Genomic DNA, 23,130 nt, shown 5'->3' with positions numbered 1-23,130 from the left:
GCATTAAAGATTGAGCTTGTATTTTTGATGCTGTGTGCCACCCGCACAAATGAAGTCTGAAACTTCTGTTTCTTATAACTTTTTTTTTAGTAGCATGCAGTTTTACATAAGCTACCTCCAGAGAACTTGTATGGCTGAGGAACACCAAATGTTTTAAAAAGCCAGATTTTTGGCATGATACACGTCTTTAAACTTTATCACAGAGAATATGCTTAAAGCTTCTTGCCTTGAAAAAGAGATCCATGAAAATATTTGCCAGTATAAGTTTTTTTTAAGTGTGATGGACCTCTTTATTACCCTTCCGGAATTAAATTACTGAGTTATGCTGGCTTGCTAGTTAGCGGTGTGCATTGGGATCTACCTGAGCCAAAAGTATACCCAGAAAATATCACATTGTTTTTTGGTTGTATTTTGGCTTCCCAAACGTATTTGAGTTTTCTCAGGAAAGGGGAGGAAAATTTCAAGAAAATCCTGGATATATTTGGTGTAGATCTCAAAACAGTGGAGAAAACAGCAGTCTGCTCCCACCTTTTAGCTATTTGTTGGGCAGGCTTATGCAATTTAAAGTCAGCCTGAGGATCAGCTGGAGTGGTTGTTTTTTCTTGCAGCCTGGTTTAAACAAGGCTGCAAGAGAAGCCAGCCCAAGATTGCTGGGTTGGTTAGGAGTTGAGAGCTCCCTGCTGGTGCAGTTCTGTATTGCCTTCTCCTGCCACATGCTTTAAACTGGGCAGGTGTAAGGAGGGCAGTCCTACTGGGATTGGCTGTACCCACGGGGAACCAATCACTCCCTGCAAACACACCTCTGTGCTGCCTTCTCCTGCAGCTCAGTTTAAACTGGAATGCTGGAGAAGTCAAGCCAGCCCCATGATTGAGCTGGCATTCTTTTACCAGCATTTTTTGGTCCTGTTCTGTTGGACCCCCAACATTTTGAGATTTCAAAAAAATCTCAGATTCAAATACCGTACTGGGTATTTGAACCTGATTTTGGGGAGTAGAATCATATTTTTTTTTTTGGTCCAATAGACACAACCTCCTGCCAAAAAAAAACCCCACAGTAAAAAATGCACACTCCATTGCTAGTCATTCCCTGTACCCAGAAAGTACTCATGAAATATCCAAGTTACTTTTGATAGCTTATTCTTGTCTTCCTTAATGAATTGTTTTAATGTGATTGTTAAGCATAATAATCTGCCCGATGGAATCTTGTTCCTCTGTACTGCTTATCCAGATTTGGAAGTGGTTATTTAGGATTTTGGGCAGAAATCTTTCTGAGCTCTGCCATCTGAGAACTGAGAATTAAAATGCTATGTTCTATCCACATAGCATTTACTGTGCCACCTAACTATGGACCCCCTTCAGTACTAAAGTTTACTGCTTATTGATGTATATTGACTGTTACCAGCCTTTAACTTCATACTACAGAACCCTTTAGCTTTATAACTTCTGTAATCATATTTAAGATCTTTGTGATTGCTGAGATTTGCTAAACAGCTTGGTGTTGTGTTAGCATTTTGTAGAAATCACAGATGATCAATTTGACTTCCATACATACTGCATGAGGAAAATCACACTTCGATCTTACGTGGACTTGTTGAAATTAGAAGATGTACTTCGGCAGCATCCATTTTATTTCAAGGCAGCAAGAATTGCCATAGAAATATATTTGAAACTTCATGATAACCCCCTGACAGATGAGAATAAAGAGCATGAGGCTGATACAGGTATAAGATGCTTCTACTACTTGCTGTATACAGTATAGTTGGGTTTAGCTTTGTGTTTATGCTGGGTAAGAATGTCTTTACTATGTCATTTTAAAATTAGGCATGGCTGTTATGAAATGCAAAATTGGTAGTATTGTATTTCAATTAAAAGTGCATTGTATGTTTTTCTTAAAAGAAAATTGTGGAACTTAATATTCAGCTAAGACACTACCGTTACAGTAAAATACACTCACCATTCTGCATTTCCTTTAAAATATTCAAGACAAAAATTAACAGGGATCTGTTGTCATACAAGTTGGTGTAAACATGTAGGTTCCTTTGATCTTTATGAATGTAGGAGAATGTGTCGTTGAGGGAAACTTGAGTGGCTTTCTGTTACTTTTCTAGCATTCCAGCTTTGGATCATAATTCAGAGCCTGATAATAGAATTACCAGAAATAAAGAACTTGAGCTGCCAAAAGTTAGGTTTAGTATATTGATATATTATATATTGATTATATATTATATATTGATAAGAACTGCATATTCTCTGCATAATCTTTTTCAAATGTGGTTTCTGTGAAGCAAATATGTCTGATAAAGAACTAAAAAAGCTACGCAATAAGCAACGGAGAGCGCAGAAAAAAGCTCAGCTAGAGGAAGAAAAAAAGAATGCAGAAAAAGAAAAGCAGCAAAGAAACCAGAAAAAGAAAAAAGACGATGATGATGAAGAAATTGGAGGACCGAAGGAAGAGCTTATTCCTGAGAAACTAGCAAAGGTATTCAAACTGGACTGTAATTTGTTTTTGTAGAATATTAGTTTGAACATGCAATTCTAGAGAATTAATTGAACAGAATTTCACTTCATAGAGTAAAATTTTGACCATCCTTTCGGGTATCCTCATCAGTCCTTATTGCATCATTTCTCATATGTTAGCTCACAAAGTAATTGCTAGTGACTGAAATGAGTACATGTTTACTGCAAAGACTCTTGCATAAAGAAACTTGGAATACCTGGCTGTTACCTGGCAGGGATGAAGAGTAGGCTTTGTCACCACCATCTCCAAAGACAGCCTTTTACTATTTCCCAGAGGAAGGGATAGTAGCCATTGATGCAAAGAAAAGAAAATTGAAATATCACACTTGGATACACTGTTGGTGTCAGGGATTAATCTGTTTGCCTCCCTTGGGAACCCCAGACATGGAGAAATAAGGAGTTCTGGTTCTTTTTATACATATTTGTCAGCTTAAACACAACAGTTCTCAAAGATTTCAGGTTTTCACGGCTGGTAACATCATTAGGGTTTGTAGAATCTTTCGGGCTCAAGTGCCGTGTTCTACTGGAGAAAGTTTTCCTTCCAGACGTTTCGTTCTCAGCTGCGGAGAACATCCTCAGTGGCGTTGCAGCTGGAGCAGGCGCTCTGACCTTCTTGGCTGCTGTGCATTGAGTGGGGCCAGGGCTCAATGCACAGCAGCCAAGAAGGTCAGAGCACCTGCTCCGGCTGCAACGCCACTGAGGATGTTCTCCGCAGCTGAGAACGTAACGTCTGGAAGGAAAACTTTATCCAGTAGAACACAGCACTTGAGCCCGAAAGATTCTACAAACCCTAACAACAGTTCTGTCTCACTCTTTTGGCAAATATTTTTGCATTTTCAGGTTGAAGCACCTTTAGAAGAAGCCATTAAGTTTTTAACTCCATTGAAGAATTTGGTGAAGAACAAGATAGAAACTCATCTTTTTGCCTTTGAAATTTACTTCAGGAAAGGTAGGTGGAAGAAGCCACGAAGTGGAACAGCATCAGTTGTCTAGAAAATGTATACGAAATGTAAGTTGCAAGCTTTTTTTGTATGCTCTGAGTGGTCGGGGAAACTCAGTGCTCACATATACCTTCCTCATGTATGACAATGAGGAATTCTTGCTATGTCATAATAGTACCCATCAAAAGTGGTCTTACTGTTGTAATAAAATTAAAGTGTGCTTTGCATAATGGAAACAACTTTAGAAAACAAATTCTTTATGTTATCAGCTGTACTTATTTTGTGCATGCCTCAATAATTTGAGATTATGTTTGACCTTAAAAGTAGTCTACCCAAATCAAACAGCAGTGCCAATATGCTTAGGAAAATGGTGGTACCACTTTGAATTCTATTATTTAAAACCCATATGAAAGTAGAGGTCAAAATATTCTCTCATGTACTGATGTAAAATTTCTGGAAACTTTGAAGCCATGGGGGAAAAAATATCTTTTTTCAGGGGGAAATTGAAATTTGGGGGGGGAAGTTTAAATATATGCAATACTTACTGCCCTATCAAACATAAACTAATTTACCGTTTAATTATATAATTTATAATTTACTTAGCATATGAAATTGCAGTATTTGACATATTTAAGGAATTTAAAAGTTATAAATGTCTTAGTTTTATTAAAGCAGAATTGCAAATATGTCCAGTGTTTGATAGAAAATTGCATGCAGTGCACCCTGTGCTTTCTTAGCACATATCCCTTCATTTTTCTGTCAGGTTAGAGAGACATGAGTTCTCAGTGAAACTTCAGTTTTCCTCTGGGTTTCTGCCTCACCTCCTTCTGCTCTTTTTTTTTCTTCATCCTGCAAATTTAGAGCAATAAGCTACTTAGGTAAATATGTCATAATGATTTCTTTACTCCTTCAGGGCGCTCCCGGCCCCAAAGATTGAGGGCATTGAATGTGCCGGTCTGGCGTGGGGGGATGAAGAGGGGTTGGCGATTTGGCTGGGGTACCATATGCCTAACGCACCGGCCAACGCCTTACCATCCCTGCTCGAGGCGGCGACAGGCTGGGCGCTGGAGCACCCAAGGCTGATAATCCTGGGTGACTTCAACGTCCATGCTGATGACCCGTCCTCCAGTCAGGCGACGGACCTAGTGTCTTCCATGGCGACACTGGGACTCTCTCAATTTGTTGTAACCCCCACTCACCAGGCCGGACACATGTTAGACCTGATCTTCGCGGCCGGGATTGTAGTGAGCGATATAACCGCAGAGGTAGTGCCATGGTCGGATCACTTCGCCCTCAAGGCCCATGTAAATATGCCCCCCCCAAACCTGTTTAGGTGAAGAGCCGATTATGGCTCGCCCACGGAGCCAAATGGACCCGGAACGGTTCCAGATGGCTCTGCGGGACCCCTGGCCCTCTGGCGACTCCCTCGATGGCCTGATTGAGACCTGGAATAGCCGGCTCTCTAGGGCCATCGAGGAGATCGCACCTCGGCGCCCTCTGCGACCTCGGACTAAGCTGGCTCCGTGGTATACCCCGGAATTACGCCAGCTGAAACAAGGCCTTAGACGGCTAGAGAGGCAATGGCGACGTACTCGTGACGAGGCGATTAGAACATCTTACAGGAAGTTTATGAAGTCCTATGAGATGGCAATCAAGGCCGCAAAGAAAACATACTTTGCGGCTAGGATTGCATCTGCAAATTCGCGCCCAGCCCAATTATTTAGAATAATTCGGAATCTGACTACATTGCCTCAAGGCAATTCAAACGCTAAGGAATTGGAAACTGGCTGTGAGGCTTTTGCGAAATTTTTTGCGGACAAGGTCCAATCGCTCCGCCAGGACTGCCCTGCCAATTTGGAGGCAGTAAGTGGACTTGAAGCCCAATGCGTGTCTTCTGATTTAACTCTGGATTGCTTCGACCCGCTCAGCTTGGAGGAAGTCGACAGAATCCTTGGCACTGCACGATCCACGACTTGTGACCTGGACCCATGCCCCTCCTGGCTAATTAAGGCCTGCCAGGAGGAATTAAGATATCCTATACGGGATATTATAAATCGATCCCTTTCAGAAGGTGTTTTTCCAACACCCCTGAAAGAGGCATTGGTCCGCCCTCTCTTGAAAAAACCATCATCAGACCCGGCCGAATTGGCACATTACCGGCCGGTCTCAAATCTGCCCTTTTTAGGCAAAATTATCGAGAGGGCCGTGGCGGTGCAGTTACAGGAATTTCTGGAGGACGCTTCCGTCCTAGACCCATGCCAGTCCGGCTTCCGCCCGGGCCATGGGACAGAAACAGTCCTGGTCGCCCTCATGGATGACCTCCGACGACAACTGGATCAAGGCGGCTCGGCGGTATTGCTGTTGCTAGACCTATCGGCTGCGTTCGATATGGTCAACCATCGGCTGCTGACCCGCCGCCTCGCCGACGCAGGAATTCGGGGGCTGGCCTTACAGTGGCTCTCCTCCTTTCTTGAGGGTCGGGGACAAAGGGTGGCAATTGGGGGGGAACTGTCTCAGAGATATCCACTTCATTGTGGAGTGCCTCAGGGAGCAGTTCTCTCCCCGATGCTGTTTAACATCTTTATGCGCCCCCTTACCCAGATTGCACGGAGGTATGGGCTGGGCTGTCATCAATATGCAGATGACACCCAGCTCTATCTACTGATGGACGACCGGGCTGGTGATGTCCCTACAAATTTGGACCGGGCATTACAAGCCGTGGCTGACTGGCTCAGGCTGAGCGGGCTGAAGTTGAATCCGGCGAAGACTGAGGTCCTTTGCGTGGGCTGCGGCGGACCAGGAGGGGAGATTACTTTACCAGCCTTTGACGGTGCGCCACTGATACCGGTGCGCAAAGTCAAGAGCCTGGGAGTGCTACTGGAGTCCTCCTTATCAATGGAGGCCCAGGTAGCCGCCACTGCTAGATCCGCCTTCTTTCATCTCAAGAGGGCGAGGCAGTTGGCTCCCTTCTTGGAGCGCACCGACCTAGCAACTGTGATCCACGCAACGGTCACTTCGAGGTTAGACTACTGCAATGCCCTCTACATGGGGCTGCCCTTGTACGGAATCTGCATTGGCTGCCGGTTGTATACCGTGTTCGCTATAAGGTGCTGGTTATCACCTTTAAAGCCCTATATGGCCGAGGACCTGCCTACCTAAAGGACCGCCTCTCCCCATATGTGCCCCAGAGAGCACTGAGGTCTAGTTCTCAGAACTTACTAACAATCCCTGGGCCAAGAGAAGTTAGGTTGAAGGCTACTAGGGAGCAGGCCTTCTCGGTGATAGCCCCTCGTTGGTGGAACGACCTTCCAGAGATGGTGCGAGCCCTGCGGGACCTGAACCAATTCCGCAGGGCTTGCAAAACATTTCTTTTCCAGCTGGCTTTCGAGATAGAACCTGATTAACTTAACGAGCGGACATCTAGCCATCTTGTGTACATTACGACTACAGCATTTTAGCACCTATTTTATATGTTTTACCTATTTTAAATAACTTATTGGTAATTGATATATTTAAATTGTTATGTTGTTTTATGTGAATCATGGGACTCCCATGTCTGTTATGTTGTTTTATGTGAATCATGGGACTCCCATGTCTGTTAGCCGCCCTGAGCCCGCCTGGCGGGGAGGGCGGGATATAAAAATAAAATATTATTATTATTATTATTATTATTATTTGAAAGAGAGGTGAAAAGAACAAGAGATGGCACAGAACTATTGAGAAGCAGTGAAAGCCCTGCTTGCTTCTGCTTCCCTCATGAAGATCTTGTATCCTTCTAAGTGTAGAAATGCATCTTGGATTTAAGAGCCGTCTACATCTCCCCCCCCCCCCCCCCCGGCCTCAAAATAATTTCACTCATTTTAAATAAGAAAATATTTCATATGCGTTTTTTTCCAGTGCTCTTCAACATTTCCAATTTTTCGGGGGGGGGGGGGGGCTTCCCCTTCCCCCTGGACTTTCACATCTCTGCTTTCACATCCGTGGTGGAGCTCCTTTGATTTCTCATGAGTCTCACTCTCCTGTTCATTCTACTCATTCTTTCAAACTTTATTTTCATTGTGATATTAAAGCATAGTTGGGTTTTCTGTTAAATGTAGGTACTCAAGAGAGTAAGAATACTTGTAATTTAGTGCCAAATTATTTTGTTTCCAACAGAAAAATTTCTTCTTATGCTGCAGTCTGTGAAGAGAGCATATGCTATTGACCCCAGTCACCCATGGCTTCATGAGTGTATGATTCACCTCTTCAGCAGTGGTATGAATCCAACCTGTGACCAGGCCAAGATACTTCCAGAAGCTCTTATATGTAGTAATCTGTTGTAATTGATAATTCTGAACATTTTATTCAATATGTAACACATTTTTTTCTTTTAAAAAGTCATAAGATTTACCTAAGCCAGGCTTGGATCAAGCCTAAAACATATCCGCAAGCACCAGGACTTTTGCCCGCAGTCATCTCTCTTACAAGAAAAGAAGTGGGGGGTGAGGTTCAGGATGCTATGGTAATGGGGAGGTGGAAAATCATGCTCCGAGGGTGGAAATCAGCACCACCAGCAGAAACATTAGTCCAGATGCAACCAGTGAGATGCAACCTGCAAGCAAACTTCTTAATCCCAGGCTTCTCCACTTAAAAGAATCAGATGGGTGAGAAAGGCCTCTGTCAGGGACCCCAGAGAGCCGCTGCAAGTCTAAATAGACAGTACTGACCTTGAAAGGACCGGTGGTCTGATTCACTATAAAGCTTCATATCTTTGTGTAACCAAAACTTCTTGCTTTATCCTTTTTTCTTTCTTGCACACTTCAGATTTAATACACTTTCTGAAAGTTTGAAATAGTTTGTCAGGATATTAGGATATAAAGCAGTGCGATATATGCCTTGGTCAGGATATCAGGATACAAAGCAATGCACTATATGCCATGCTATCTGACTTTTGTATAAATGTGACAGTGGGTGTTATGCCTTTTCTTAATTATATAGTACTTAAGATTTTGCAGAACTGGATTTTCTGGACCAGAACTATCAAGTTAGGAAAAGATGTTTGGGCTGGAACTGGAATCAAGGTGGTACCCTTAGAATCATTCAGATAGTTGGAAAGCTATGGCTACCAGTGTGTCTTAATTCTTAATATTAAGCAGAGGTTGTATACTACTTTGGTAACCTAATTTTGTAACAGTTTCCATGGTAAGTCATGTACACATATGCACAGTCCTAACTAGTGATGGGCATGAATTGGAAAAATGTGGTTTGTATTGGATTGTGGCCAAACCATAAACTGAACCCTGAACAGGGACATTTGTTTGCAAACTGAACCGGTTCGTGGCCTCACAAGTCCCATTGAAAGGGACCACAATCCGCAAAATGGCTGAGCAGCAGAGAGCGGCCTGTTTCCCACCACTCAGCTGTTTTAGGCTCCCCATCATTCAGTTGTTTTTGCAGGAAACAGAAAGCAGAGGATTAAAGGAACTTTGAGTCCCTAATTTAAACCCCTGATTTCTGCTCTATCCATGACCGGCTTTAAAAGTTCGTGGAAAAAATTTCAGTTTGCAAACCACAAACAGGGCAACATTTTTGATGAATTTTGCTTTGCAGTTCAGTTTGTGCCCATCACTAATCTTAATTATATCAAGTTCTCCCCAGCTCCTACCTTCTCTAAAGGCTGTCCTCTGTAAAGACTCAAAAAGTACCTTTAACTAAAATTGCATGGGTAAATTGGTATATGTTGCTTTTATATGGAAAAATAATATTGATTTTTAGGGAAATGAAACTGGAACATAACCATAGAAAATACATCAGTATCTGTAATGATTTGCCATAAATGTACAAAACAAATTTTAAACAATGTACATTAAAGACAAGGTAGTGGCTTTGATTAATAGAAGTAATTGTAAATTGGCCACTGTATTAAACCAAGAACAACCTGAGTTAGTTAACTGTTTTTAATACTATAGTTTCTGAAAGCAAAGATCTACCAGAAACAGTCAGAACAGTGTTGAATCAAGAAATGAATCGGCTTTTTGGAGCAACTAATCCAAAGAACTTCAATGAAACTTTCCTTAAACAGAACTATGATTCACTACCACACAGGTTATCTGGTATGTAATTTTCTCTTTATTGCTTCAAGAAATTTTAATAGAATTTCTTCTCACCAGAGAGCTGTGGGTTTGGGCCCTCATAGAACCGAGTGGCATGGGGGAGGGGCCTTAGCGAGAAAAGACAACTGGCAGACCCCCTCCACCTATTTCAAGAGTAGGGATGGGGTAGCTGATTTCCTCTGTGCTATGTGGCACATTGTTTTGGAAGATTCCCTGATCTTTGGCACTAGATTTCAAGGTAGTAAAAATCCTAATCCTTTTTCCAGATGAGCACAATTCATAGAAGCACTGGCTTTACCTAACTTAACGTAAGTAATCTAAAGACAATGAGGTAGATAAAGCTATTGGAGTACCTTAACAGCTGTGTAAACACACTGATTAGTATCTGTAGCAAGTGTCTACCAAACTTATGTCTGAAACAGTGTGAAATTTCAGCCTTAGAATTGCACTTATTCCTTTAGTTATATTGGATCATGCCCACCCAGCCTCCAGTGCAATACATACAGATGTTCTCTTTATTCCCCTTTCCCTATGTAGTCTCTTTTAATGAGCAGAAAGATAATACCCACAATAGAGAGACTTTGGACAAAAGGCCACATGGGTCATGGGGCCAAAGTAAAGAAAGGAATCATGCAGAATTGCCCCATCTTCCATTCATTGACCTTTGCTTGCAGAAGAGGGAGCATTAAAGGGGTTTTTTCCCTCTTTGCTGCAGCCACCGTGGCTTCTGTGACTTTTTTCACATAGGTCCTGCAACTCCAAAGATTTAAGAGGGAGATATGGAGTGGTATCCAAGACTGTCAGGACTTTGTCATTGGCTTAGTTGAAAGCTTACTACTCATGAGGTTGTAAGTTAAGAAAGTTTCTGAAAAAGTCATATTGAGGTGAAATTTGCCTTATCCGTTTTTGGTTCCATTGTGTTGAAAATGTTCTTAGCAGTCATATTGGACTTAATTTCATACAGTGATATAACAAACTGCACTGATCCCAGTGAATTAGAATTTATTATATTCTAAATAAGTAAATTATTTTAGACTCCTGTCTAAAGCTGCAACTCCATAAGATTTTCATATGTTACATTAAAAGTCTGGTAATACTGCAAATGAAATGTAAATTGGGAGGGGGTAAAAAGTGAGTCCTTATTCTTGTGCCAGACCCCTGTTGTATGACTTCAATCCTCGGTCCTTGTTCAGTGTCCTACATGATGAGGTATTGCTTGCTGTATGAAAGCTTTCTTTTCAGTGAAAGGGAAGGAACAGTGGAACCACATGTTTTTGTAGAACAGTAATCTTGAATGTTTTATGCAGAAAAGCAGTCAAAATTGCTAAAAAAAAATGCAGAAATAAATTCAAGAGATTGGTATTGTTCCAGTAATACGATAAACTAAATGGAGCTGTTCCCCTCCCCTTTTTTTGTAGCTGCCAAAATGGTTTACTATTTGGATCCTGCTAGCCAGAAAAGAGCTGTGGAGTTGGCAACTTGCCTTGATGAATCTCTTATGAACAGAAATCTTCAGGTAAATGTTATTGATATGCAAAATTATCCATTCTCTTTACTACAAGAATGACTTTTCCAAGTAAGATAGTAGTCTCTCATCTATTTTTTTAAAAAATTGCTCTTCAGTTAACATTGTAGGAATATTCCATTTTCTGTAGAGCCCATATTACAAATGTGTATGCACATTCCAGTTAATAATGTTACCCAAATCATAACATTATAACAGATGTTTACAGTAATGAAACTTTAAAAAATAATGCCTACTTATAAGATTTTCCATCAGTGTTAATGTGCATTATTGATATAGACAAGCCCCTAAAAGGTTTAACACGCTTTTCTTTGCTTTCTAGACTTGTATGGAGGTATTGGAAGCATTGAATGATGGTAGCCTTGGAGACTGTAAAGAAGCAGCTGAAACATACAGAGCAAATTGTCATAAGCTTTTCCCTTACGCATTGGCTTTTATGCCCCCTGGATATGAAGAGGATATGAAGATCACAGTTAATGGAGATATATCTGCAGAGAACGAAGAACTGGCCAATGAAATATGAAATTTTAAAAGAGTGGAATAATTTTTGGACCGCATCTGGTATATAATATTTTTGTCACGCACCTGCTGAATTGCTCTACCGTACACAGAGAATGGAGAAGTAAAAATGGTTGCCTTCAAAGTTTTACTTTTTTATCCTGCTGATGAAGTATATAATATAAAGTAACGTATTACTGGATATAGGTGGATCAGTTAAAGAAAAACTAAGCACTGCTAAAATTGAAAAGTATCGCTTATCTACATGCCCCGTTTTTAAACTAATTTATATGGAATCTGAAGGCTTAACACCCATGGGAGCAGGTGTGTGGCAGAAATATTACTTTAAATTTGTCTTGTTGAGATGACTATCTCGGACAGCAGAACTGCTGTTTTAGCACTGGATCCTTTCACTGAGCACAAAGTTGTTGGGGCTTTAGCATCTGACTGATTTTGATACCAAGATGATTCTACCTTTGGAAGTATGCGATGTGAATCACTATTTGCAGACAAACTTGCAACACGCATACAATATTGTTGTAGAGACTGGGACATAAAATATGAAGCAAAATAACGAAACATAAGGTGTTCAATAAGCTTGTTGTGTCTCCGAAATTCACTGCACGTGATCAGTTTGGTGTTCTTGCACCACAGTTTTTAAATGAAGGAACTGGTTAGAACATTCTTTGTTTTAATTAACAATTTGAAAAGAAATCAACCGCTTACTTTGGAGACCGGTATTGACAGCACTGGTTGACTAAACTTGTTAAAACTGTCATGCAAGAACCAAATGAAATTATGCACTGTGATGTGGCACCAACTCATTAGAAAGACAGCATGTATATTTCACATACAGTGGAAATATAAATGAACATAACTATGGCTTGAAATTTCAAAGAGCAGAACTCCTGACTACCAATTTCTGACTGATCGAGAGACTAATTGTTTAAAACCTCAGCAGGCCTTGTTCACGTTATGCAGAAAAAAAGTGCTGCAGTTTAGATACCTCTGGAACTTTTCCACAGTGTCACAGGTTTGTAATACTTGAAGCCCTACATTTCTAAGAATATATTTCTTGCTCAGTTGTTTCAGGCAAGCCCATGACTTTGTAACTTTTAACGGGCCCAAGATTTTTTTTCAATAACAGACCAGCTTCTTATTCCTGCAGTTACAGATGTAATTTCCTTTGTCAAACATAAGGTACCAAATATAATGCAATAAAATGTTTTGAAAGAGAGTTGTGTGACTGGAGAATTTGAAAGCTGCTGTTAGGTAAATAGAAGTAGGGCAAGACCAATGTAATGTGCAGGATTATATTAGTGTTGGTGAAATCCCACAATGCATAATGCAACAGTGCTTGGAGACACTACTCCCTTCCACCCTCCTTCCTCAGTAAATCTTAACCAGTGGCTGCTGCTGTGAATAGTAACTTACAAGTTGGCAAAGGGTGTGGTTTGGAAAAATACAACATCATTTTGGAGGAAAGTGAATTAAATGAGAACTTGCATAGACTAGAAAACTTCAGACTAGAAGCCTAATATTTAGCAGGGGAAATGTCTAAATTGTTGCCAGTTGGCAAAATTTGACCGTTGACATTTTGGTGGTTTTCATTGTTGTGCATCCCTTTAAGGGAGATCATTGCTCTTTCTGTGATAAGAAAAGTATGGATTCCTCATTCATCATTTATAAATATACTGTTTGTGCAAATGTATACTAATGAACAAGATTAGTTTTGTCATAATCTTATGTTAATCACTCTGTTCATGAGCCAGTCTTTGAGCAAATTCTTTCTCAGTTAAAAATACTGCGTAAACCACTAAAAGGGAGATTATGCCTAGTCTGCAAGAATCTTAGGCTGTCCATCTGCAAAACTTGGAGCTGGTTATTATACCAATCATCCATACTCATATACATGTGCAGATAATAAGATGTATATAGAAACCATTCTACTACAGCTTGTCACTGTAGAGAAAAACTATATTATTTGTGAGCTCTGATGAAGTGTAGGTTTGGGTGGCTAATATAGGTCTCTTATATTCCTCTTCCTCCTGTTCAGTGATAGTTGGTAGCTTGAGAGCGCTGCTCTGTATGACTTTTCAATTTTGGCTATATGTGTTTTTGTAACTGCACAGATAGGAAATTTGAAGACGTTCAGAATTACACATCTCAACTTTGCCCTGTTTTTAAAAGCATTTGCATGGATGAAAGGAAGTATGTCTGGAATAGATAAAAGGAAATACTTCTAGAACGGATAAAAGGAAGTACTTCTTCACCCAAAAGGTGATTAACACATGGAATTTACTGCCACAGGAGGTGGTAGTGGTCACAAGCATAGACAGCTTCAAGAGGGGATTGGATAAATATATGGAGCAAGGGTCCATCAGTGGCTATTAGCCATAGCTGGAACTCTCTGGGGCAGTGATGCTCTGTCTTCTTGGTGCAGGGGGGGGGGCAACAGAGGGAGGACTTCCAGTGTTCTGGCCCCACTGATGGACCTCCTGATGGCATCTGGTATTTTTGGCCACTGTGTGACACAGTGTGTTGGACTGGATGGGCCATTGGTCTGATCCAACATGGCTTATCTTATGTTCTTGTGGTAGTATTTGAGTACAATTGTAAAAGGCAGGGGAAACTGAGCAAGGAACTAGTGCTCCCATAACCATCATAGCACTGTTCTTGCTGTAAGTAGGCATACACAAAGTAATTATAGTTTTTTCCAAGCTCAGTTTCAGTACGGTTAACCCCTTTATGCTTAATCTGACATCTTACAAACTTTTGATGCCTGCAGGAATGGGGTGATATTACTGGGCTATAAAAGCTCTAAGCATCTGTAAGTGAATGAGCTTGGGGGGGGACTTGTTTTTATGTGTAAGCACGCATTTAGACCAGGTATGTTCAATTTACAGTGAGACGGAATAGCTTAAATAGGACTGGCTTGCACTTCTGGCTTTGCCACTAGCCTTGCATCAGGGAAGAACTTATTGTCCCTTAGTTTTTCTGGTATTTGAAAGTCCCAATACCAGGAAAATAATCAATTGACAAGGGGAGGGGGAACTTCTTAGCCCAGAATGGTTGCTGGTCTAGAGGGGATTGTTATGTTTTATGTTTAGTATATCTTCCATGCATAGTCTTCCAGAAAGCTTTCCTAGATTACTAGTCTTTAAGATGCCACTGGACTTTAATTTTGCTACAGCAGTCTAACAAGGATACCAGTTAGAATGCTCAGACAGATGTTTGGCTTTTGCCTACCCAGGTCCCAAATGGGGCAAGCAAAAAACATGGGAGGTCACTGAAGTAAAGAAAAGTGAGAAGATATATTAAGAGGAAATGACAGGATTGCCCATTGGAAATAACGGGAGAGTCTGGAAGGCCCATTGGAAATGGGAGCCAGGAATGTCAGTTGACTTGCATGGGCTACATTGAAATACATTACAGCACAAGATGAGTTGCAAAGAAAATGGCAGACCCTATGGTTACTAGAAGTGTTCTGGGACTAGAATGACAGACCCCAGAATGGAATGATAGTCCTTAGGGATAGCAGGTGTATTCTGGGACTGGAATTACAGTTCCTGGAGGTACTAGAAGTGTTTTGGGACTTGAATGACAAACCTCCAGAGTGGAATGGCAGCCCCTAGGAGTTGCAAGTGTTCAGGACTGGAATGTTAGGCCACAGAGCAGAATGACAGCCGCTGGAGGGAGCGGTTGTGTTCTGGGACTGGAATGACAGGCCCCAGAGTGGAACCACACTGTGGTCATTGTTTCCTGGTTGTCTCCGACTCCTGCAACTGTCATTTTGTGTCTGCACCCACTATGCTGTGTCAATTACAAAGGTGCCATAGGCTCAGAAAGGTTGGGGACCCCCAAGCTAGAGTATGGGATGGGATTTTTCACAGAGAGTCTATGGAGGGAGTGCTCTGGGTTAGTAGTCACTAGAGTGGGCAAAAGTGTGCCAGGAACTCAGGCAAGCTGTGACACATAAGGAGAACATGTGGATCAGAAGGCATCAGAAGCGAACATTTGAACATTTGAAGGAAAAGGGCAAGATTTATAATTCAAGGAAGTCGGCACAGACTTGTCCCCAACAGGTGCTGTTAAATTAACCTCATTTCCTCCTTTGATCGAGTGACAAGCTTACTGGAGTGTGGGAATGCTGCCAATATTGTTTTCTTGGGTTTCAGTAAAGCCTTATACAGAGTTCCCCCTGATGTTCTGATGGGAAAACTAGATGACACTGGACTCTAGGATAGATAGGTGGATAGGAAAGTGGTTGGAGAACTGCAAACAAGGAGTTGTCGGTGGCATTTCATCTGAATGGAGGGAGGTGTCCAGTGGGGTGCTACAGGTTTTGGTACTGGGCCTAGTACTTTTCAGTATTTTTAATATACAACCGATGAGGGTGTGGAAAGGGCTACACATTAAATTTGCAGAAGACCCCAAACTGAGAAGAGCAGTGAACACACTGAAGATAAAATTCAGCAAGATCGGAACACACTGGTAAGATAAAATTCAGCAAGATCTGAACATCACGGGGGGGATGTGAACAAGATGCAGTTTAACAAGGATAAGTGCCCCATTCTACATTTGGGTGACAAATTAGGAACACGCATACTGGATAGGGGGCATACTTCTGGGTAGCAGTGAGTGTGAACACAAGATCTTGGGTATGGGTGGACCATAAAATAAATCTGTGCAGCCATAGGGGTGGTCATTCCACTCTTGAGGTCAGTCCCAGAAAATATGAGCTATCCCAAGGAGCTGTCATTCCACTCTGGGATAGGTCATTCCAATCCCAGAATGTGTCTGCTACTCCTAGGGGCTGGCATTATGGTTCCAGAACACCTGCTACCCCAGAGGCTGTCATTCCACTGTGTAAATGTCTGCAGGGACTATCATTTCAGTCCCAGAACACTTTTGCTACCCTTAGGGCTTGTTACTCCAGTCCCCAAAAACTCTTCCAGGGACTGTCATTCCAGTCCCAGAATACTCTGGCTATTTCCAGAGGCTGTTATTTCACTCGGGGCTGCCATTCCAGTCGCAGCATATAATGTCTGGGCCCAGAGAATCCATTTCACATTTTCTTTACAACTCATCTTGTGCTGTAATGTATTTCAATGTAGCCCATGCAAGTCAACTGGCATTCCTGGTTCCCATTATTTCCAGTGGGCCTTCCAGAATCTCCCATTGTTTCCAATGGGCAGGCCTCAGATTCAGTGGGAGCTTGCAGGAGCACAGCTCCTGCACCTTTCTGAGCGTTCCTCCTCCTCCTGAGAGCTCCACCTCCTTGTTCATCGAATAGTATGTGCAGCTGCATAACAATCCCTAGATGAGTTCCACCACCTATTTTTCTACAAAACAATCCCTGCCAATGGGCAATCCTGTCATTCATTTTAGTACATCCCAAAAGTGAATGCTGGCCTTTCAGAACCCTACCCTCACTAGCCGTAGTCAACGACCTGCTGATTTGTGCTCAGAGGCCTCCCCCTTATCTCACCCCAAGGGAGGTAACATTATAGCTGCAGAAGGACTCATCACCCGAGCCTCGCCCCACTTCCTGCAGGCAGGCAGGCAGGCCTCCATTCTGAATTCCCTCTCCACTTATCAGCTTGGCCGTGACCAAAAAAGGGGAGGAGCAACCTCTTGTGTGGTTGTCTGAGTCCCGCCTGCCACAGCTTCAAGCTGCAAGGGAAACGGTTCAAGGGCAGCTACCGCCTATGGCAGTCTAGCGCTCATATGACCGCTGAGGCGGCGAGTGTGCATGCGTACAACCTGCTAGGGGGGCTGGGAATTGGACGGGGGAGGGGTAGCGCTGCCGTCACTGCCAGAGCTCTAGGCCTGGCGATGGCGACCGACGTGGAGTCGTCACTGGAGCTGAGCTTGTCGAGCAGCGGTGCAGAGCCCAGGACGCTGCCCCCCGTGCGCTCCCGCATTTTCAAAATCATCGTCATCGGGGACTCCAACGTGGGGAAAACGTGCCTCACTTTCCGCTTCTGCGCTGGCCACTTTCCAAAGCGCACCGAGGCCACCATCGGAGTGGATTTCCGTGAGCGCGCCGTCGCCATCGACGGGGAGCGAATTAAGGTACGGGTAGGCTTAACTTAAAAGCACTCGGTAGAAGCCTCGTCATCTCGCATAGGCGGCTGCCAGTGGCTGAAACGAGCTCTTCCCTCGACTGGTGAGGGCAGCTTGTCACGATTGTGTCCCATGAGGCGTCTCATTTTCACAACAACCCTGTAGGGCTGGTTAAGGCTGAAAGAAGACGAGCATGGGGTTTAGACCTGGATTTCCTTTCCCGACTCTGGCCTTTACTGGACAGATGTCACTGACGACCTCAAGTACATTTAAGGCCGCTCTGAGTCAGTGCTATACCTTTCCTTTTAAAATCGGGAGTTGAACCGTATCTCTTGAGTTGCAGGAGTAAAACTTAGGCTTGGAAGCGGTTCTTAAAACTCCAGTGACCAAGCCAGGAATGTATCAACGTGTAAAATCGTTGAGAAATTGTTCTTATATGCAAGCTTTGCGAGCTATAGACTTAGGTATCAGTGTTCGGTTATAGCTATATTCAGAGACCCTGTTTAGAGGAAGCATGCAGTGTGGTTGGATTACTGGACTTGGGGGAAGCCATGTTCAAATCCCAGCTGAGCTCAGCCATGAAATGACTTTGGGAGTTTTCACTCCTTCCATTCTAAGATAAAATTGGGAGTGGGGGGGGGGGACATGAATACCTCCTGAAGTTCCTTAAAGGCAGGCTGAGGTAATAGTATGATGACTTAACAGCGATACAGGTTCATTACAGGAGCAACCTTCAGGCCCGTAGCTACGAGGGGGCCGGTAGGGGCACAGCCCCTCGACTTCTGGAAGAGGCCCCGTGACTCTGGGACCCCAACCAGTCCCTGGGGCCTCTGCCATGACTCCAGGGCAGTGGAGAGGTTGCTTCTGGGGCCGGGGGCATAAGCATTCCCAGCCTCTGGCCTGAGTTAAACAGCCCACCGATCAGCTGTTTCACGGGCCCTATAACTTGAGGGGGCTGGGGGCCCCTTCTGCTGCCAGCCCCGCATGCTGTTTTAGTGGCAGAGAATGGAGGACTGTGGCAATCTCACCGCCACCCTCTCTTCCCCACCAGTAAAATAATGTGCGGGCCAGCAACAGAAGCAGCCCCAAGTTCTGAGCAAGTTAAAGGCCTGCGAAACAGGCCCTTTAACTGGCGCGGGGGCTGGGGGCTGCTTCTGCTGCCGGCCCACATTATATTACTGCTGGAGAAGAGAGGACAGCGGTGAGCTCGCCACAACCCTCCCTTCCCTGCCACTAAAACAGTGCGCAGGCCAGCAGCAGTCGCAGCGGGGGGGGGGGGGTGGCGAGTGGGGGAGCGCCACGGCGGTGGGGGTGAAAAGAGCGTGGTGGCAGGGGCGAGCAAGTGGAGCGCCCTAGAGCCGCAAGTCGGGGCAATGGAGTGCAGGAGCTGGGCATGCCGAGGAGGTCGCCTGCCTAGGGTCTATTCACCCTAGAGCTGCTCCCGGCAGCAGAAGCAGCCCCCAGACTCCCCCATCACTACTTAAAAGGGCCCATGGATCAGCTGTTTAGCAGGCCCTTAACTCACATGAGGAGCCTGCTTCTGCTGCCGGCCCACACATTATTTTACTGGTGGGGAAGAGAGGGTGGTGTTGAACTCGCCACACCCTCCCTTCCCTGCCACTAAAACAACGTGCGGGCCGGCAGCAGTCATGGCGAGCGGGGGGAGGAGAGGCAGCAATCGGGGGAGCATGGCGGCGAGCAAGCAGAGCACAGTGGCAGGGTGCAAACAAGCAGAGCGCCTCTATGGCGGGTGGGGGCACTGGGGGGGTCACCTGCCTAGGGCCTATTCACCCTAGAGCCGCTCCAGGCAGCAGAAGCAGCCCCCAACCCCCCCCCCCCACTTAAAGGGCCCATGGATCAGCTGTTTTGCAGGCCCTTAACTGGTGCGGGGGCCTGCTTCTGCTGCAGGCCTGTGCATTATTTTACTGGTGGGGAAGAGAATGTGGTGGTGAGCTCACCACAGCCGTCCATTCTTTGCCACAAAAACAATGCGCGGGCTGGCAGCAGTTGCAGCGAGTGGGGGGAGGAAGGGTGGCGAGCACCACAGAGGCAGATGAGCAGAGCGTGGTGGCGGGGGTGGCGGCAGGGGCCATGCGAGCTGAGCGCCCGCCATGGTGGTGGCTGGGGGGCACCAGAGGGGGGTCGCCTGCCTAGGGCCCACTTGCCCTAGAGCCGTTCCTGGCAGCAGCAGCCCCTAGCCCCCCCCTGCTACTTAAAAGGCCCGTGGATCAGCTGTTTCGCAGGCCCTTAACTCGCGTGGGGGGGCCTGCTTCTGCTGCTGGCCCGCACGTTATTTTACTGGTGGTGAAGAAAGGGTGGTGGTTAGCTCGCTGCAGCCCCCCATTCCCTGCCACTAAAACAGTGCACAGGCTGGCAGTAGTCGCGGCAAGCGGGGGAAGGAGAAGCAGCGAGCGGGGGAGCGCTGCCACCGTGGCGGGTGATCAGAGTGCAGTGGCGGGGAGCAAGCGAGTCAGCAAGCAGCACAGTGGCGGGGGGCAAGCGGAACGTGGCGGTGCTGGGGGGGGCACCTGCCTAGGGTCTATTCACCCTGGAGCCACTCCTGGCAGCAGACGCAGCCCCCAGGGCCCCCCACTGCTTAAAGGACCCATGGATCAGCTATTACACGGGCCTTTAACTTGTAGGGGGACCTGCTTCTGTTTCCAGTCCACGCATTATATTACTGGTGGGGAAGAGAGGGCGGTGGTGAGCTCCTCGCAACCCTCCATTCCCTGCCACTAAAACAGCACCTGGGCTGTTTTAGTGGCAGAAGCAGTCCCCAGCCCCCGTGCAAGTTTAAGGTTCCGGGAAACAGCTGTTCCATGGGCCCTTTAACTCGACAGGGGGCTGCTTCTGCCCCCAGCCCGGAAGCAAGTTGATTGTGGGGGAGGGGAGGGCGATGACAAGAGAAAGTCAGGGAGGGAGCCAGTAGAGGAAAGATCATTTGGGGCATCAGTGCTCCCCTCCCAAAAAATGTAAATGCCCCCCAACCTTCCAAATTCTGGCTACGGCCCTGGCAACCTTTGGTAACACGTCATGTTATCTGTTTTCTAAAACATTAAAATAGTGAACACAAGTCATCTGTTCACTCTTAAGAGGCATTCTGAAAGATGGCCCTGTAACTCTTGGTCTGGAAAAGATCTGGTTGTAAAGAGCTGAACTGGTATCTTGTTGCCACATTGAGTGAAATTGTGTTTTCTCTCTCTTCTCTGCCTCTGCTCCTTTGGACCATTCTAGATCCAGCTCTGGGATACAGCAGGGCAAGAGCGATTCAGGAAGAGCATGGTTCAACACTATTATAGGAACGTACATGCTGTCGTGTTTGTATATGATATGACAAACATTGCAAGTTTTCATAGTTTGCCACTGTGGATCGAGGAGTGCAAGCAGCATTTATTCACCAATGATATACCCCGGATTTTGGTTGGAAATAAATGCGATTTGAGAAGTGCAATTCAGGTACCTACGGACATGGCACAGAAATTTGCTGATACTCATAGTATGCCACTTTTTGAAACATCTGCTAAAAACCCTGATGACAATGATCATGTAGAAGCCATATTTATGACCCTGGCTCATAAGCTCAAGAGCCATAAGCCATTAATGCTTAGTCAGCCACCTGATCATAGCACAATACAGTTGGAAGCTGAACCAAAACCTGCGGTGACATGTTGGTGTTAACTTGTAGTATTTTTAATCACTCTGTTTTGTGTACAAGTGCTTTAAGAGTGTGGCCTTGGTCATAATTCAGTGTAGCAGGAAGTAAGTTGGATCTTTTTGGCACTTTATTGTATGCTTTATGTCTAGGTATATTACAGTCTTCACACTTTGTAACTGTTGAATCCAAATTACTGCAGATTCTGGAAACTGGCTTTTGAAGCTTGACATAATCCCATTAAAGTAGTTTATAGTTCAGAATCTTTTCTCTGCTAAAATAAGGGAAATATTAAAATATGCCAATTTTCTAATACCATCTTAAACAGTGACACCTTTCTAAGGCCATTGAAGTCAATAGACTCAAAAGGGAGTAGGGTAACTTTGTTCAGGATTTCTCTGTTAGTGTGCTGCCAGTTAACCAGTTCCATAGGAAAGTAAAGTGTTACAAAGTAATAATGTATACTTGGTAAATGACTCCGAAATTCATATTTCAGTTGCATTATTTTTACCAGTGCACAGTGGAATTGAAAAATTTGACTTGAATGCTAGTATTGGATGTCTTTCACTTTCTTCTAATTGCTTTTTAATAATCTCAGTAGGTTCATGAAGGGATGCATATTAACAGTTTTTCTGCATAAAGATGTAATTTGAAACTCAAAATGTCATATTTTTTTTCTTATTACTAGCACTCTTTATAGGTTTGTGCTTATACTTGAGTGGGAGAAGAATATAAAAGACTCGAGAGAATAGCCAGAATTATTCCAGCATTTGTTACATACCATCATGCTGCTATCTCTTACCAAATAGGCTTATCCTGTAAATCTAAAGAAACATTGAAAATGGCATTGAGAAACTGTACCTGTATAAGTCTGTGATTGTAAATGTATTCTGGAGCTGGAACAATCCATATGATCACCTTATCTTAATTTGGTACCTTAAAGAACAGTCTAGCATCATAAGAAGAGCCACACCCTTCCCACTTGCACTCCACAACCCTTTGTCCACCTGCCTATCCTGTCCAACATAGAGTAAAATGTGTTTCCATTTTACAGCTGAAGGGTCTAGGTGTCCCCCTTGCACCACTTTGGAGCTTTAGATGTATTTACACTGCTGAGATCAGCAATTCTTAACCATCAGTTTGTATTTTGTGTTCTCCTACTGTGGTGAAATGTGGCATATCCCAATGGGAGACTTGCAGTCTTAGTAGACTTTTACTATGTGGCATCCAAGCCAGTCACAGCATGAGACAGTTCTAGGCAGACATTTAAATCAGAATACTAGTTTGTGAAGCTCTAACCTGTAGGAAAAACAGTTAAGATTGAAAAGGTCCAGTGAACTGCAAATGTAGATTTAGGTGGACTGATTCAGAACAACAAATACTGTCCTGTGTGACTGGTTGATCTGTGTTCATGTTGTTTTAATGTTTTAAAAAGAGCATGGTTGAAATGCAGTATTTCCAGTATGTAAGAACTTATGTGCCTTACAGACTATCCTGCTATATTTTACAAGGAAAAGTAGAAATGAATGTTAGTTGCTGTTGTCTGTAAATGAAGCAACTATAAAGGTACATATGACAGGCCTGGCTTGATGTTTCTACATATGCAAACAGTATCAAAAAAAACTTTTTGATGAGAATGAAAACTAAGGCTTGCCTGTTTCTTACCCTTAAGAGCTTTGTTGCTCATATGAAGAGTAGAAGAGAAGGGGCTTCCCGTGATCATCTCATAACATGCAGTACTGGCAATGGGGAATCCCACAGCCTTCATGAATAGCATTATCAGAAAACTGAGATCAAATTACCTTTTAATTTCCTTGTACAGGCAGACCACCTGAG

The 23,130-nt window shown here is 44.0% G+C and overlaps 2 protein-coding genes across 2 annotated transcripts in view; both read left to right on the top strand.

Moving 5' to 3' along the window:
- The window catches only part of LOC132577179 (N-alpha-acetyltransferase 15, NatA auxiliary subunit), a 55,431-nt gene extending 42,621 nt beyond the window's left edge, over nucleotides 1-12,810 (top strand). Inside the window, exons 14-20 of the mRNA XM_060246738.1 lie at nucleotides 1,508-1,721; nucleotides 2,286-2,479; nucleotides 3,358-3,466; nucleotides 7,614-7,712; nucleotides 9,407-9,550; nucleotides 10,969-11,066; nucleotides 11,398-12,810. Of these exons, the coding sequence (XP_060102721.1) occupies nucleotides 1,508-1,721; nucleotides 2,286-2,479; nucleotides 3,358-3,466; nucleotides 7,614-7,712; nucleotides 9,407-9,550; nucleotides 10,969-11,066; nucleotides 11,398-11,598 (1,059 nt within the window). The 3' untranslated portion in view covers nucleotides 11,599-12,810. The remainder of the gene's footprint in view (nucleotides 1-1,507; nucleotides 1,722-2,285; nucleotides 2,480-3,357; nucleotides 3,467-7,613; nucleotides 7,713-9,406; nucleotides 9,551-10,968; nucleotides 11,067-11,397) is intronic.
- Nucleotides 12,811-17,226: 4,416 nt separating this feature from the next.
- Nucleotides 17,227-21,956, top strand: RAB33B (RAB33B, member RAS oncogene family). The gene is made up of 2 exons (XM_060246737.1): nucleotides 17,227-17,651; nucleotides 20,877-21,956. The coding sequence occupies exons 1-2, from the start codon at nucleotides 17,304-17,306 to the stop codon at nucleotides 21,318-21,320; spliced, it is 792 nt and encodes a 263-aa protein (XP_060102720.1). The 5' UTR covers nucleotides 17,227-17,303; the 3' UTR covers nucleotides 21,321-21,956.
- Nucleotides 21,957-23,130: the final 1,174 nt, after the last annotated feature.

Source organism: Heteronotia binoei, chromosome 9 (assembly GCF_032191835.1).
Source record: "Heteronotia binoei isolate CCM8104 ecotype False Entrance Well chromosome 9, APGP_CSIRO_Hbin_v1, whole genome shotgun sequence".
NCBI lineage: Eukaryota > Metazoa > Chordata > Lepidosauria > Squamata > Gekkonidae > Heteronotia > Heteronotia binoei.
Note: the sequence above shows the minus strand (reverse complement) of the source record. Positions and strands in the feature narration are given on the sequence as shown.